The 16,232-nt window shown below is 42.0% G+C and overlaps 2 protein-coding genes across 6 annotated transcripts; one reads left to right on the top strand and one right to left on the bottom strand.

Moving 5' to 3' along the window:
• Positions 1 to 1,517: 1,517 nt before the first annotated feature.
• On the bottom strand, positions 1,518 to 3,998 carry LOC113053957 (uncharacterized). 2 transcript variants are annotated; one of them, XM_026219126.1, is made up of 9 exons: positions 3,914 to 3,998; positions 3,447 to 3,618; positions 3,281 to 3,367; positions 3,013 to 3,064; positions 2,866 to 2,915; positions 2,665 to 2,709; positions 2,501 to 2,571; positions 2,352 to 2,412; positions 1,518 to 2,094 (listed from the first exon to the last, which is right to left on the bottom strand). In XM_026219126.1, the coding sequence occupies exons 4-9, from the start codon at positions 3,032 to 3,034 to the stop codon at positions 1,825 to 1,827; spliced, it is 519 nt and encodes a 172-aa protein (XP_026074911.1). In that variant the 5' UTR covers positions 3,035 to 3,064; positions 3,281 to 3,367; positions 3,447 to 3,618; positions 3,914 to 3,998; the 3' UTR covers positions 1,518 to 1,824. The 2 variants fall into 2 exon arrangements, with proteins under 2 accessions (XP_026074911.1, XP_026074910.1); XM_026219125.1 differs by lacking the exons at positions 3,281 to 3,367; positions 3,447 to 3,618 and having other exon boundaries at positions 3,914 to 3,943.
• A 1,999-nt stretch (positions 3,999 to 5,997) lies between these two features.
• lmnb1 (lamin B1) lies at positions 5,998 to 15,984 on the top strand. Of its 4 annotated transcripts, none has more exons than XM_026219118.1 (12): positions 5,998 to 6,143; positions 6,396 to 6,752; positions 8,168 to 8,324; positions 10,617 to 10,742; positions 11,692 to 11,862; positions 12,000 to 12,125; positions 12,652 to 12,872; positions 12,943 to 13,168; positions 14,385 to 14,489; positions 14,861 to 14,980; positions 15,060 to 15,170; positions 15,241 to 15,796. In XM_026219118.1, the coding sequence occupies exons 2-12, from the start codon at positions 6,403 to 6,405 to the stop codon at positions 15,280 to 15,282; spliced, it is 1,755 nt and encodes a 584-aa protein (XP_026074903.1). In that variant the 5' UTR covers positions 5,998 to 6,143; positions 6,396 to 6,402; the 3' UTR covers positions 15,283 to 15,796. The 4 variants fall into 4 exon arrangements, with proteins under 4 accessions (XP_026074903.1, XP_026074905.1, XP_026074904.1 ...); XM_026219120.1 differs by having other exon boundaries at positions 6,030 to 6,143; positions 6,402 to 6,752; XM_026219119.1 differs by having other exon boundaries at positions 6,137 to 6,278; positions 6,402 to 6,752.
• The last annotated feature ends 248 nt before the right edge of the window (positions 15,985 to 16,232 follow it).

Raw genomic sequence — 16,232 nt, 5'->3', positions numbered from 1 at the left:
GCTAAAATGTATCAAATCAAAATAAGCAATTTTAAAGAGGTGTGTTTTCAACAGTTTCTTAAAAGTACTTAGTGTAGGAGCACTTTGAATATTCAAAGGAAGTGTGTTCCATAACCTCGGAGCAGCACAAGAGAAGGCTAAATCACAAACATAAGAAGGAGCCAATTCATGCACAGCTTTATAAGTTAAAACAAGTGTTTTAAACTCAATTTGTGATTGAACTAGAAGCCAGTGCAGGTTAGAAGCCCAGGACGCTCACCCCCTCACCGGACAGGACGCTCACCCCCTCACCGGACAGGACGCTCACCCCCTCACCGGACAGGACGCTCACCCCCTCACCGGACAGGATGCTCGCCCCCTCACCAGTCCCACGACACTCACCCCCTTCACCAGACGGGAGACTCATCCCCTCACCGGTCCCAGCACACTCCACTCCCAGGACACTCAGGAAAGTCACAGAGGACACCACTGGTGTGCTGTTGTGAGGCTGTGTGAGTGAGAACACGTGCTGCTGAGTTCTGAATATACTGAAGCCGTTTGATAGATTTTGCCGATAGACCAATGTAAAGAGAATTGCATTAATCAATTCTTGAAGTGATAAAAGCATGGATGAGCCTTTCAGTATCAGGTGTAGAAAGGAAAGGCCTAATCTATTACTGAGATGATAAAATGCTGATTTAGTAACACTCCTAATGTGGCTGCTGTTGTGCCAATAAGAAAAACCTCAGTCTTAGAGCTATTTAATTTTAGAAGTTGTGAAGCATCCATACTTTTATGTCCTGGGAACATTCAGAAGTATTGAAGAAAAAACTGTAACATCACACTTTGAACTAATGTATATTTGGGTGTCATCAGCATAAAAATGATATCCAAGACCATTATGGCAGCTTGTTTTGCTGCAAAACAGACCAAATACTGTGTAATGTTCAATAAAGGCAGAAAACAGCAAACTGCTTGTCTGAATTTATTTATTATGTATTTAGACATAATGAAAAACAATGGAATTATACTGTACCAAAAAACAAACCAAACAAACTAAAAAAAAAAAAAAAACATGAAAAATAGTATGAAAAAATGCATGATGGACAAAAACAATGCCTCATAATCAGAACGGTCAAAAAAGGTGAAGGCTTTTTTTAAATATTACAATTTAATAATTGTGTAAATTATTTTAGAAATTGTATAATTGTGAGATAAGAGGTTGCCATTTATTTATTTAGTGGCGGAAACGAGCTTCCATCTGAAATAGTCCACAAGGTGGTAGTATAGTATTGTATTATAGCAAGAGATCCATTATGATGCTATTCTGCTGTTTTCAATGATGAGCGCCAATTATTTTGAGATATATCCATCTGCAGACCCGCAGCACAGCCGTTTCAGAACCGCTGTTTCAGAACCGGAAGCGAGGAGCGGAGCTTACGTACTTACCAGAGCAGCGCCACCCACGGTTTTGAAGTATAATTGGCTTTTATTCATAAGAAACGTTATACTTTATGTGCGCATGTTACAACAACACATTAAAAAAAAATTGTTTAATATAATTGTATATACTTATTAAATATACTTTAATCACAACATAAAAAAATATACTTCAAAGCAAAGAACATGTGTATCATGCATTTCACTACAAAAAAATTAAAACATTGCTGTAAAAATCTTCAAACACACAAAATTTTAAGAGAAACAAATCAAAAACTAGATAATTAAAGTTTATGGAATAAACTTGCTAAACAATTTGCCATGACAATTTTGTATAAAATGAAAATGACAATTTACAAAACAAACAATTCACACATTGTCATGACCATATGGCATTAATTTAAATTAAAATGTATCAAATGAACAGTTCAGTTTTAGGCCCATTTTGTCATGACATTCTTGTATAACTAATTCCATGTCATCCCTGAACTGAAAAAGAAACGTAAAGGGCTCCCTCGAAGAGTCTGTGCTTTCACTGAGATCATTGAGGGCCTTTTCCTTTTCCTCCTCAGTCATGGTGAGGAAAAGAGGCTCTTCCACCGGCCCTCTGAGCAGATGGTTATTGGAATCAATCCATTTCACAGCTTCTGCCATGTCTCGGATTACTGGTAGCTCCTTGATTACAGAATATTAAAGAAAAAATTAATTTTTACATTTCTTACAGATGTTTATATATGTATGCATTTATGTATTTACATATGTATTTGTGTGTGATTAGTCAACATTTGAAGTGGATCAAAAGAGTTAATCAGAAAGTTGTCCTAAGACAAGAATGGTTATGGTTTTGATTTTAATACAACTTTGATGAAAGGTTTTGATCCACTTCAACTGTACATATGTGTGTATATATGGGCTTTATATCTGAGACATACCTCACTGCTGCTAAGCTCAGCTGGTTCTCTGTGTGGAAGAGCCTCTTGAAGGGTATCTGCACTGTAATATACATATTTTGGTTCATTTAAAAATGATCAGAAGGGGGTGCAAATGTAATGGTGGGCTGGAGGAAATGTCCAGTATTTACCTTTCAGAGAAAACCCCAAAGTTCTCTAAAAGAATTAGAGTCCACCATCTCCGAATCTTTGGCATGTCACACTGGAAGAAAAAGGAAAAAAAATAACTGAAATATTAAAATATTAACAGCTACAACAACATCAGTTAAACACATTTACCTTTATAATTACTTACAGATGTAAAATCAAAGGGTGCTCCCAAGGCAAGATGTAGAGCATACTGGAATAAAAAAAAAAAGAAAACAAATTATACACACACACACACACACACACACACACTCTCTGTAAATGCAAAACAATAATAAAAAAAACCTGCCTTGTTCCTCATAAATAAACCAATTATGGTGTAATTATTTAGTTATAAATAAAACAATACCATCAACATGAAGACTCCACAGTCCACACCACCAATCTGTTGGGGGTATCCTAAAAAATAATTATAATAAAATATTAAAAAAAAAAACCTTTTACAATGCTTGACACTTCCCACTATCCCAACTTTAGCATACTTCCTATAACCAACCTTGTTTTTTATTAGCATCCATGTTCCAGGTGCAATTTTGGCTGTCATCTTGCTGCAACAAAAATACACATAATAAACATATTTGCTAATATGCAAAATTACATACAGTTTGATGCTCTGAAACCATAGCAGTCAACAGTATTTGGGTCTTTGATGGTGTCCCTCTCACAGCTGGTGTGGTCAATGCTGCAGTGGTTGGAGATGGAATTGTGGCTGAAGTTGGAGGTGGGGTTTTTTTTGCAAACCTGTACATGTTTTTCAAAATCACCTCTCTTTAAAATTGTTGTTTCACAGTATGGACAGTGGTGATGTAGAGCTGGTCTACATCCTAGTCCACATCTGTGTATAGTATAGCCTAAAATAAATTAATAAGTAAATTGGTAACCTATTACACAATAATATATTGTAAGTACATATTAAACAAATCAAGATACCTCCACAGACTACTGCCTTGTTAAAGTGGCTTTAAAGATGGGTTTTTAATTTGACCAGTTTGGCTGGCTTAAACACGCTGGCCGCGCAAAAAGGGCAGTGATAATTGCTGCAACACTTGTTGCACTGCTGCAGCTCAGGTAATGCGTCACCATTCTGAATAGTTATATGTCTCTATAAGAGATGAAAGCACGACAAATGGGATTAAAATAGCTAAACTATAGGGTAACATTATTTCACAAACAATGCATACAACAGGTGAAACGAGAACAAACTATTCATATGCAAGGCCCATTTACAACACGAGATTAATCAAAACATCCGCAGAAAACTTCTACACCTTAAAAACGACAACAAATTGAAGATTCAATAAGACAATGAAGCCAATCACAAATTAAATATAAACACCTAATAAAAACTTGTGAAAACTAATGAAAATTATTCACCATATGACAGCAAAAGTACTCACCGTGCTCTCCGCCATTTCTAGGTGTTAATAGCTCCGCCCCTCACTTCCGGTTCTGAAACGGCGGTTCTAAAACGGCTGTGCTGCGGGTCTGCAGATGGATACTATTGATTATTTTAGACAGCGGCTATTTGACCCTAACCCTAAGTGTAAATAGCAATTCAATTATATTTACACTAAGTGAAAATACTCATTTTTAACGATATGCTATTTACACAGTGCAAATAGCTATAGATTGTATTTACACTATGTTAAAATAGCAAGATTTTCTTCTATTTATACTACTTGTTTCAAATGGGGCAATAATCAACAACTCAGTATTGTAGTTCATTATAAAACATACGCAATAATAACGTATTGAGTGTGAATTATAATTTTAATACAACTTTTTAAATGGATGCCACCTTATTAGGACAATAAAGCCCTACACCTACCCTAATCCTACCCAATTTTACATTTGATCAAATTTACTTTTATTACTGTTACTCTCATTCATAATGTCTAAATATAATTTAATGAATACAAAAATATAGCCATCTAATAGTGGTCATTTAATATCTTTTTTATTTTTAAATAATTGTTTGTTTCCCTACATTATGAAACTTGTAGTTTTATACATGGGAGAAACCTATGAAGGAGAAATAAATATTGTCACATTGGTAAAATTTAAGGCTTGGAAGTGTCTGGGAAAGTTGTGCGACACATTTAAAAACACTTGACATCATTAGAGCATTTCTGCCACAAGTTGTGTCTGTTAAATCCATGGTGAATGGTGGTGGTGATTTGTGTTTATTGAACAATGTTTTTCCAGGTTTCCACATCAGTGGTGTTTGTTTTAATATCTGAAGCTTCAACAGAATCTGAATGCTTCTCACAAGATTTCACAGAGTTGTTGATTCTGTGGTGAATTCGACTGATTTCTACACTGTATCTCCCAGCGCTGTGTATATCAGTGTCACGTGATCGAGATCAGCACGCGGCTCCGGCGCGAGCAATAAATGGTCTGTGTAGCCCAAACTAGCGCAAATTCGTTCTGATTTTGATTTGTTTATCCAATGTAGCTCTTGTACATCGTTCATGAACTGAGAAACAACCAACAAATTCTACAGAAATTTGTGGCAATTACGAAAATTCTGAAACTTTTGCGAAAATTGTAGAGTTTGCTTGATTTTGCGATAAGATTGCAAAATCCTGGAGGGGCTGATTTTATATGCTGCAGCTATATTTTAATTTCCATACTTTTGAATTATTTCTGGATAAAACATTTTAAAAACACCCAAAGACGCAGGACATTTATTGTAGAACTCAAAATTGCGGATGACAACAGTTTCCAAGCTAGGATTGGTTAAATAAAATGTTTAAGGTGGGGCTCGAGAAAGGTGTATTAATATATTTGCATGCACAATGTAGATATGTAAATGTATTTTGACTGGTGAAATTGTTAATTTCAGATATCTACATTGCAATTACACCAAGTCACAAAGATAAATTTAGTTCTTCCTGGTCAAAAATCTGATTGGGATATCAATAATTAATTTGCAGATATCTTTAAATTAATTTTGAATGGTCAAATCAAACTTAAAGAAATCTTGAAATGACTAAGACTAGTTAAAAATCATTTGAAGATATCTCTAATTGAATTGTCACTAATCAAATTGTAATTTGAGATATCTAATTAGAATTTTGACTGGGAAAATGATATTTAAAGATATCTTGAATTTGAATTAATAGTCCAAACTAATTTGAAAATAATCTTCAATGGAAGATTATGACTAGTCCTAATAGCATCGTAGATTTCTTAATTCCAATTACGAATATTTATAATTGCAATATAGATATCTGGAATTACAATTGTGACTATCCGCAAGCATATTTATGGATAGTCAAATCCAAGTTTTAAATGATAAAACCGCTTGCCATACTGTCACTAATCTGATTGTAAAATGGAAACGAACAGCGAAGTGTCATTCATACAGTGTTTAATATTGCCTGTGAGACCGTTCATTATTCATAAAGTATTTAATATTGACTGCGGACCGTTCATTATTATTGATAGTTTGCCGTTAACAGTCCTTTCAGCGCGGTTTCTGCCGTTTGAATTTTGTCTCATCCCGCACCGTTGAGCGCGGTTAACGCAGCTGCGTCTGATTGGGTGCCCGCGGTCACGTGTCACTGTGAATCTGATGAGCGGCCATATTAGTTGAGCTCATTCTTTCACGCGGCCGGACTTCGAGTAAGACTCTCTCATACACACTGTCTTTTGTTCTTTACTTCATAGTACTGTGATATTGATATAGGACGCTGCAGCTCTATTAGAGTAACACTCTGTTCGCTCGGTGCTTGGTTTATATAATTTATCAGTCAGAAGGTAAATCGTTCATAATTAGCAGCGTTGATTGAGTTGATCAGATGTTTATGATTCTCGACGAGTCCTCGTGTGCTGAAGGAGCAGCCGCTCGTGATTAACTCTGAACCTTGTTTCCAGCTGCAGAATGGCGAGCACTCCGGCCGGCCAGCAGCCGGTGTCCCGCGGCAGCAGCACTCCTCTGAGCCCCGCGCGGATCTCCCGCCTGCAGGAGAAGCGGGAGCTGCAGCAGCTCAACGACCGGCTGGCCGCCTACATCGACACGGTGCGCAGTCTGGAGTCCGAGAACAGCCTCCTGCAGCTGCAGATCAGCGAGCGAGAGGAGGTGCGGAGCCGCGAGATCACCGGCCTCAAAGCGCTCTACGAGACCGAGCTGGCGGACGCGAGGACGGCGCTGGACGACACGGCGCGGGAGCGCGCACGCCTGCAGCTTGAGCTGGGCAAGATTAAGAGCGAGCACGAGCAACTGCAGCACACGTGAGCTTCTCTATATTAAACCTCCTCATGAGCTGTGTGGAAAAAATAAATAAACGATTTGAGCAGGTTCTTAGCGGGCAGGTTGTGTCCAGGGTCTGATGATAGCGGTGTGTTTCTCTTAGTTGAATGTAATTAACGTTAGTGTGAGGTCGTGAAGTTCTGGACCAGCCGAGAGGAAGGGCTTCTAAATGTTTCTGTCTGTGATTTCAACCGGTGGCAATTTGCCTGCATCCGTTATTTGTTGTGATTTTTTTATTTAACGTTATTTGTGTAGTTCTGCATGCAGCCGGATGCCTCCTGGATCTGTAGTTGTTACTGGAGCGGAGTCCATGGAGAGTGTGTTTGTGTGCTCGAGGGTCACGTGCTCCTCTGTAGTACAGACCAGGGACTGTCCGTCTGACCCGGGTCACTTCTGTCCGTCTGACCCGGGTCACTTCTACTCCAGCTGTAGGTCAGATAACGTTTGGGCTGGCTGTCATATTAAAGGTGTTGACTCATAAAAATACCATATGTTTGCAGATAACACGCTTGTTTATCTGAAAAACAATGCTTCAGTCAGTTATTCTCCTCCGAAATGTGTGTTCTGGTTTGTTTTGTGAAACCCGTCCTCTGTCAGTTTACTCCATTGTTTTCCAGCACCTGGGTTAGTTTAGCCAGTCGAGGCTAAAGCAGTGTATTTCATTCCTCAAGTGAAGCTGGACATGCAGTGTTACATGCAGCACCCGTCTGGTCAGATGGACAGGTGCTTCGGGGTCAGACTGAAGCGTCTCTGTGGGGTGAGCAGCACCCGTCTGGTCTGTGCGGGGTGTGGATGGACAGGAGCAGGGGGTCACTGGTGTTTCGGGGTCAGACTGAAGCATCTCTGTGGGCTGAGCAGCTGCTGTAGAGGCTCGTGTGAAGCAGCTCTTTGTTGGAGATGATCAGATTCGTGGAACAGATGTTTGGTCTGCCGTTCTAGTGTGTGTTAGTTAGGAGTATAGAGTGTAGTTTGGTCAGACCGCTGAGAGCCGGATCAGGAGCGTTATAGACCGGCTGCTCTGAGACATTCCTCACATTCCAGCAGCATTCCACAGATCCCGAGCTCACCTCCGGAGCAGGAGATCAGGACAATAACAATCCTATATAAGAGGAGAAACCGTCCAAACCAACCTGTTTCCAGAGTCTCTTTGATACAAGGGTTATCCTCAGGTATTTGTTTTAATGTTCTTGGCGTTTAAAGCTTGTGTAAGCTGTAAGGCTTCAGTGAGAGACTGGATGTGTTTGAGCTGAGTGATGCTGTACATGTGAAGTGTTTTCTGATGATGAACAGAAACGAATGGAGAAGTAATGATGATCCTGATGTGACCCAGGTGTCAGCGTCTGATCTCGCTCTCTCTGTGTCTGTCTCGCTCTCTCTCTCACACACACACGCACAGATTCTCCAGGAAGGACTCGGAGCTGGCCAGCACTCAGGCCCAGCTGAAGGAGGCTGAAGCGCTGCTGAACTCTAAAGAGGCGGCGCTGAACACTGCTGTGTCTGAGAGGAAGGCTCTGGAGAACACACTGACAGACCTGCAGCTTCACGTCCAGGAGGTACACCGCTGGAGCATCACACACACACACACACACACACTGATCGTTCACTCCGTCACACTGAAAGGGGAAACACACTCAGGCACACAAATGAAGCCGACTGTTTTATCAGACTGGCGTCACAGGATCCGGGTGTGTTCTCTCTATATATATATATATATAGATTTTTTTTTTTTTTTTTTTTACTTGAGCCAATCAAAAATAAATAACTATTGTCTAAAGTAAAAAAAAATTAGATGTGAACTATTACACTAAAATGTTTTAATTGGATGAATGAAACACTTTTTTTCAGTGTGTTACAGCAGGTGATTTTTAAATCAAATTAAGTCGATGTAATTTCGAGGTGAAATAAAAATAATGATCCTATACAGAACTGGGCCCTGTTCCCCGATACGCTCACTCTTAGTGCGCTCAAAGTTGTGTATGTTCCTAAGTGTGTTCCCCGAAGTGTCCCTTAGGAAGCTCTTAGCACGCTGCCTCTTACGTCCGACGTTACAAGAGCGCTGTCCCGAGTGAAGGTGCTGAATTAGTTGGCATCGATTGCTCATGAATCGATTTTCCACCACGCGATGGTGCAATACAGCGTTAAGAAAGACAACACGTTCTATGCAAATGAAATATTCGTCAAATTATTATAGTAACATTTATTTTAACAGTTTGTTATCAGAAAAATATAGACTGTACATTTATCAAATGGTCAGTAATATGTTCACACCATATGTTGTGACGAGTAGACGAACCAGGGTTTTTTTCTTGACATGGTTTTAACTTCTAAATATAACACACTTTTATATTAATGGTAAGATACTTTACAATCAGAATTGATTTTCAAGCAGCTGCAGTTACTTATGTTTAATGCCATTGGTTAATGTTTTTAATAAAAAGCAACCTATCTAGAATGAACAGAGAGAGAGAGAGAGAGAGAGAGAGTTAGATACAGAATATGCTGGGGAAGCAACGTAAAAAAGGGCACCAAGCCTCTCGTCAGAGGAAGTTGAAGTTTTGCTGGACCTTGCCATGAGGTCAGATATCACACCCCTGTGGTCCACTATAACCTGCACGTTTAAGGCCGTGTATCCCTTTCGTGATATGTACGCCTGATCAATCACTGATGGATTGGTGATAGGGATATGTGCCATCCTCCAGGCCCAAGACGCTGGGGATGCCAGCAATGGGATGACAGCCCTGCTGCACCTCCTGGACTCCTGACGTGTGTCCGGCAGCCGGATGCAATCCCCGGCATGGCTCAGAAGGGCGTTGGTGACCGTGTGGGCGCACCTCCACACAGAGGTCTTCATTAGGCCGTAGCCCTCTCCCACGACCTCGATGAATCTCTCTGTAGCAAAAAACCTCAGCGCTGCAAGCAGATGGACTTAGTCTGGTTTTTTTTAATATAGCCATCATGTCCGGCTCCGTCTCTGATTCAATACAATACGTTGGATCGCTGCTATAGTTGGTCGCTTACTGGACACCACCATGATTACCCATTTATAGATCTTAGCCATTTAGAGCCAAATTGTTTGCCAGATTTTAATTATCAAAAATTATTGCCAATTGGCTTTAATGACATTACGAAATGGCCTTAGCTAATTACCACCATATTAGTTCTGATACCACATAAAGTCAACTTCATAAATAAGCCTGTATCCATTGCGAACATAATTTATTATGAGTCTTAAAATGTCAATACCACAACATTGTCAGCATACCATAGTTTGATACTCCGCTGCGCTGGTTTCTAAAGACTGCTGTACAGTAGCATCTTGAGCTCAAACAACACTAAGAGAGAGCTTACGAATGGTCCAGACCAACCTTACGAAAGTGTGACTTACAGAAGATATACTTAGCATACGAACGTGTCGGGAATCGTGCCATAAGGTTAAGAGAGAGGTTAAGGAATAGGTTAAGAACTACTTAGCGATAAGAACGTTTTGGGGAACCGGGCCCTGGCGTTTACTTCTGGCTTCTCAAACGTGTGTGTGTGTGTGTGTGTGTGTGCGCGCAAGTTCTACTTTACAAAAAAACATGTAAGTTTTGTCAGTTTAGTTTGTTTGGTTTCTCATCCAACACGCGAGGAGTTGTAAAATTATGCTAGTTTCTCAAATGCCATCGTTCCCTTCAGAAGTACATTCATCTAAAACCTCAGCCCAATGTTCACTCCACTGTCTGTTAATGAAGGACAAACACTGAACTAACAAACAGATTCACTTGAACAGATTTCAGAACAGCAGATATAATATAGTGAGTGTCTGTGACTATGTCTCACTGTGTGTGTGTGTGTGTGTCCTGCAGCTGGAGGGAGGGCTGAGCTCGGCGAGGAAGCAGCTGTCAGACGAGACTCTGCTGCGTGTGGATCTGGAGAACCGCTGCCAGAGCCTCACAGAGGAGCTGGACTTCAGGAAGAACATGTTTGAGGAGGTCAGTCATGACACTCTCATCTGCTCTTGCACACAACACACAGGAAAACCAAAACCAACACTTTATTATGAAAAACACGCTCCATATATCAGCTGTGTGTGATCAGTTTGAGTCGCAGTGATGGCTGGATGAGGATTCCCTGAGCGTCAGCAGTTATTAATTCTGAGGTATATATGACGTTTCTGATCACTGATAACACTTTAGATGCTGTTCATGTAGGAAAATACTTCTCTCCCAAGAGCTGTATAGTGACCATTTGATAATCCCTGTTTTTCTCCTGTGTAAAGACGTGCACAGAAGCTGCCCCCCCACACACACTTTGGATGCATTAAAGGCTCATTTCATATTAAAGAGAAGAAATGTAAAGGATTAGTCCTAGATTTATCAGAGAATTATTGTATGATGTACAGTTATAGGCTGTCTGAATGTTATAATATTAACCTCTAATATTGACTAACCTGTACACGCTTTAACTCGAAGTACGCTGGGACAGTCTGTCAGTCCACACTAAGAGCTGGACGCCAATCAACCAGCAGCAAGAGAAGAAGAGATTGGCCAATCAGAGCGCTGGGTTCATTCCCCAGATAGATCATTATATTGCTATAGATGAAGAAAATGAAAACTGAGTGACGGCACTTCCTCTTCCTTTATTTACACTTCTGATAATACTAAATAATTCAATCTCTTTAATTTTGCCTGCTAATGACCTTCAATAGATGAGAAATCCTTAATGTAACTGTATTAAGTCCTCCAATCTGAGCTGAGTGTGTAATTAACCCCCGCTACGCTGGTTTCGTCTGTCCAGGGGGAACCTGACTGATTCCACATCATCTGGAACATGACTCTGTTCTGGTGTTGTGTTATTGAGGATCTCTTTCCCTGTTTGACTCTGACTCGGTACTGTGTGAACGGCTGTAAACCTGCTGTGCTCTGTGTGTGTGGGTGACAGGAGATCAAGGACACGCGGCGCAGGCACGAGAGCCGTCTGGTGGAGGTGGACTCGGGTCGTCAGATGGAGTATGAGTTCAGGCTGGCTGCGGCGCTGGCCGACATGAGACAGCAGCACGACGAGCAGGTCTCGCTCTATAAGGACGAGATGGAGCAGACCTACATGGCCAAAGTGAGCGCACACGTCCACCACAGCGTTAGCGTTGTGACACATTCACACGTCTCTGAGTTTCCTCCAGCGTCTGACTTCCTCTGAAAGCTTCTTCAGTTCCTCTTTGCGTTTCTCTGAAGCCTCTGAGTGTGTTTCAGCTGGAGAACGTGCGCCTGTCGTCCGAGATGAACAGTTCTTCAGCGAGTATGGCCCGTGAGGAGCTGCACGAGTCCATGCTGAGAGTGGAGGGTCTGACCGCTCAGCTCGCCGGCCTGCAGAAAGAGGTGCGTCACCGTCCTTCAGAGCACTTCCTGCTGGACGCACGAGTCCAGTTCCTCCTCACTCTTACTGCCACGCTCTGTTCTCATGATCTTCCTTTCACTCCAGTCGGTTATTCTCCGATTATAGTTTAAGAAGTAAAGTTGCTGCTTGCTACAGTCTGGCTTTAGTTGAAGAATCCAATGTTATGATAGTTTAATGAAGACTTAGTATGCTATATGAGGGTTAAACTCATTTTCTGTCGGAGCTTGAGTTCCTCATTGTTTGCTCTTTCCTAAAATAACTCCACTTCTTGATAAAGTCTCTTATACTGAAATTGCACGAGGGATTAAGTCAAAATTTCATAAGTTTCAAAGTTTCATGCACCCTCATGTCTTTCCAAACCTGTATGAATATGAAGATCTTTTAAACTGATGGAAACCAACACCGAATGTTGATCTAACATGTTAATTTTTGGGTGGACTTTATAAGCGTGCTCCATGACTTCTAGCAGCTGGTGTGATGCGGTGTGTTTCTGGTCCGTCTGCTCAGGCGCGTGCGTGGCAGGATCAGATCCGTGAGCTGGAAGCGGCTCTGAGCCGGGAGAAGGATCTGAGCCGCAGGTTACTGGCAGAGAAGGAGCGAGAGATCGCAGAGATCCGAGCCAAGATGCAGCAGCAGCTGGACGAGTACGAGCAGCTGCTGGACGTGAAGCTGGCGCTGGACATGGAGATCAACGCCTACAGGAAGCTGCTGGAGGGCGAGGAGGAGAGGTGAGGCCGGCTCTGTGTAGAGCGGTGTGGTCAGGGACTGCTGTGTAACGACCGCTGCTGTCTCCGTCAGGCTGAAGCTGTCTCCCAGCCCCTCGTCTCGTGTGACCGTGTCCCGCGCCTCCTCCAGCCGCAGCGTTCGCACCACACGAGGGAAGAGGAAGCGTGTGGATGTGGAGGAGACCGAGGCCAGCAGCAGCGTCAGCATCGCTCACTCCGCGTCTGCCACGGGGAGCGTCTGCATCGATGAGCTGGACGTGGACGGGAACTTCATCCGCTTGCACAACAACTCTGAGCAGGTGCGTCTGAGCGACTCCAGATTAGAGGCTGAGGAGTAACTTCTACAGCTAAACTACATTTACTTGGCCACGGAGTGTAGCTTCAGCTCCTAATCAATGCATCCTTTAAATTAGGGGTGTGCCCGAAGCTGAAACCCTTTTTTGGAAAGGCACAGATAATGGCTTCAAACTGGAGCAGGAATAATTTAGGTGACTCCTGGTAGTGATGTAACATATGAAGGCGCGTATCCAGTAAGCAGCGCAATTTCTCACAAATGTTCTGCGGCGAGTGTATTCTTTGAGTCACGTGATCAACGAAGAAAGAAACCTTGCTTTGTCCAATCACGTGTGTTTTATAATGTTCATACCCCCAGATCCTACTTTACAAGGAAGGTTTCATTCAGATATTTTTACATGTAATGTAACAAAAGATGTGATTGCAAAACAAGGCATTAATGCAATTTTTAAGCCATAACATGTCAATTTATATAGTCACCAGTGCCAATCTCAGCAAAAATATCGGTCACAAATTGGTATTTTTGTTTTAGTTGCAGCCCTGAGATCTGTGTGTTGTCTGCATAAAAATGGCTAAGGCAGAGTGATCTCAAAAGCTTCAGAAGTGAAAAGGGCTTAGAATTGAACCCTGTGGGACACCAGAATGAACTACAACCTCAAATCTTGGCCGAGGCCATTCAGTGAAAACAGATTGAAGGGGCTCAAATAGATTATAACAGAGCAAGAAGATTATACTGATTGGAGGAAGATGTGAAGTGAGATTTAATATTAGTTTAGATGTTTGTGCACTGTATTTACTGCAGCAGTGTTCAGTGGTGCTGGGACAACATCATGATTACACTGAAGACCACCAGACACGGGAATCAAAATATTAAATCAGCTTGATGTGAGAGGATCCAGTATGAGCGGTGGGGTTCACACATGAAACCTAAACCAGGATTGAAGAGTGTTTTAGCTGTAATGAAGATTGTGCTGTCTGGGTTGATGCTCTGTAGCACACCTGTCAAACTGCGGTCATGGTTGCTTTAGCCGATTTAATTCTTCAAGAAACAATCGCTGTGCACTTTAAACATCAGTCACGGTTTCGCTTCAGATGCTGCTTTGACACGGCTAATGTGCCGAGCGCTGCTGATTTGTTTTTCTATTCCATCTATCATTCTATTCTAGTAATTAGTTGAATGAAACTTAGTTTTCAGACTCATTTTTTTTCCTTTGTTTTCAGGATCAACCCATGGCAGGATTTCAGCTGACCAGAACTATTGGGGATGTTTCTGCTACGTATAAATTCACTGCCAAATACGTCCTGAAGGCTGGACAGAAAGTAACGGTACAGAACTCCACATCGTTGAAGATTTGTGCTGCTGATTAAAATGGTCACCTGACTTTAGTGGGGGAATATAAACATGTGACCCATACTCAGAATTCATGCTCTGCGTTTAACACATCTAGAGTTCACACACACACACACACACACACACTCCGAGCAGTCAGGACGCTCCAGGGCAGCTCAGTCGTGGTGTTGAGGGTGGAGAGAGAGCTGTACAGCCCCCCCCCCTGCAATCACTGCCTGAGCGAGACTTGAACCCACAACCGTTGTGTTACGAGTCCGACTCTAACCGTTAGGCCATGACTTCCCCGTGTCTCATGCCTACACACATGCTCTGGCGTTGGCTCATGTGCAGCTTGTTGATTTGTCAGATCTGGGCGTGTAATGCGGGCGTGAGCTCCAACCCTCCTGCTGACCTGATCTGGAAGAACCAGAGCTCGTGGGGCAGCGGTCAGAACATTAAAGTGCTTCTGCTGAGCCCAGGAGGAGAGGTGAGCGCTGGGTCAGTGTGTGACTGTGGCCAGGAGAGGGCAGCATGACCTCTGTTCTCAAGTGTGTCTGTCCTCACAGGAAGTAGCTGTGAGGAGCACCGTGTTCAAGACTGCAGGAGAGGAGGAGGAGGAGGAGGAGGAGGAGGAGGAGGAGGAAGCTGACGTCCAGGAGCGTCTCTTTCACCAGCAGGTCTGATCTCAAGCATGCATCGCTCTGTAAGTGTGTGTGAGCGCGTCTGACTCAGTGTCTGTGTTTGCAGGAGGATCCTCAGACTGCCAAGAGAGGATGTGTGGTCATGTGATCAACACTACAGCCAATCACAGCTGGCAGCTCAACCTCCTGAAGCTTCCCGTGGGGTGGCTCCACTTTATTTTATTTTATTTTATAATTATGCTTTTTAAAGTCTTTCTCCACTTCGTTTTCAGATTTTGTGAAAGGTTTATCAGCCTAAATTTGAAGAACCAAATGTTTTTCTTCTCATGTGCAAGTTGTAACTGTGAGGACTCTTCTAGACTCGTCCACCTCAGATTCTGTGACTAACACTTTGTTTTTAAATCATGTTTGTATTGGTTTTATAAGATGCAGTTTTAGGTCTCTTTTCAGGACAGTTTTTATAATGTCTGATAGTTTTTAGTGCATTTATTACAGACAGTAGACACATTGCATGCTAGTTTGAATGATAAAGTTTGATTGTATTTAAAGCAGCTATTCCAAGTATTTCACTACATGATCACGAGGCCTGACGCGTCCTTCAGCAGCGTAACCTGATCAAGAGATGCAGCTTTCGGTCTGAAACATCAAGATTCAGTACTGTACTTTTATTTTATTACAGATCCGATTGTCAGAGCCGAAAAGTTTTGTATTGGTTTGGTCTATTCCATCTAACCAACACTAGCCTTATGCAGACACTTAATTTAACCTTTGATTTGAAGAATTGTCTCATGCATGCTTTATTTTTCTGCCGCCTTTATATGTGAAATGATCAAAGTGTTGACTATCTTCAGGATGTTGTCTTTCATGGCTTCAGTGTGAAGTGTACTGGGTCTGAGCTGGTGATGTGTTCGGTTCCTCTGAGAACACTGCAGTCACAGCATGAATTAAACACTTCATGTCTATAATATAATCACTTAAACAGAGGTAATGACAACCGTGTGAGGTCTCGGTCACATTATTTACAACTAAACAAAGGAAACCTTCGCCTTCAAATTCATTTCTTGTCCTGCGTGACATAATGAGCTCCGTACTGATTCA

The sequence above is a fragment of the Carassius auratus genome, chromosome 35 (assembly GCF_003368295.1).
Source record: "Carassius auratus strain Wakin chromosome 35, ASM336829v1, whole genome shotgun sequence".
NCBI classification, from domain to species: domain Eukaryota; kingdom Metazoa; phylum Chordata; class Actinopteri; order Cypriniformes; family Cyprinidae; genus Carassius; species Carassius auratus.
The sequence above is the reverse complement of the archived record's forward strand: the minus strand, read 5'-3'. Positions and strand labels throughout refer to the sequence as shown.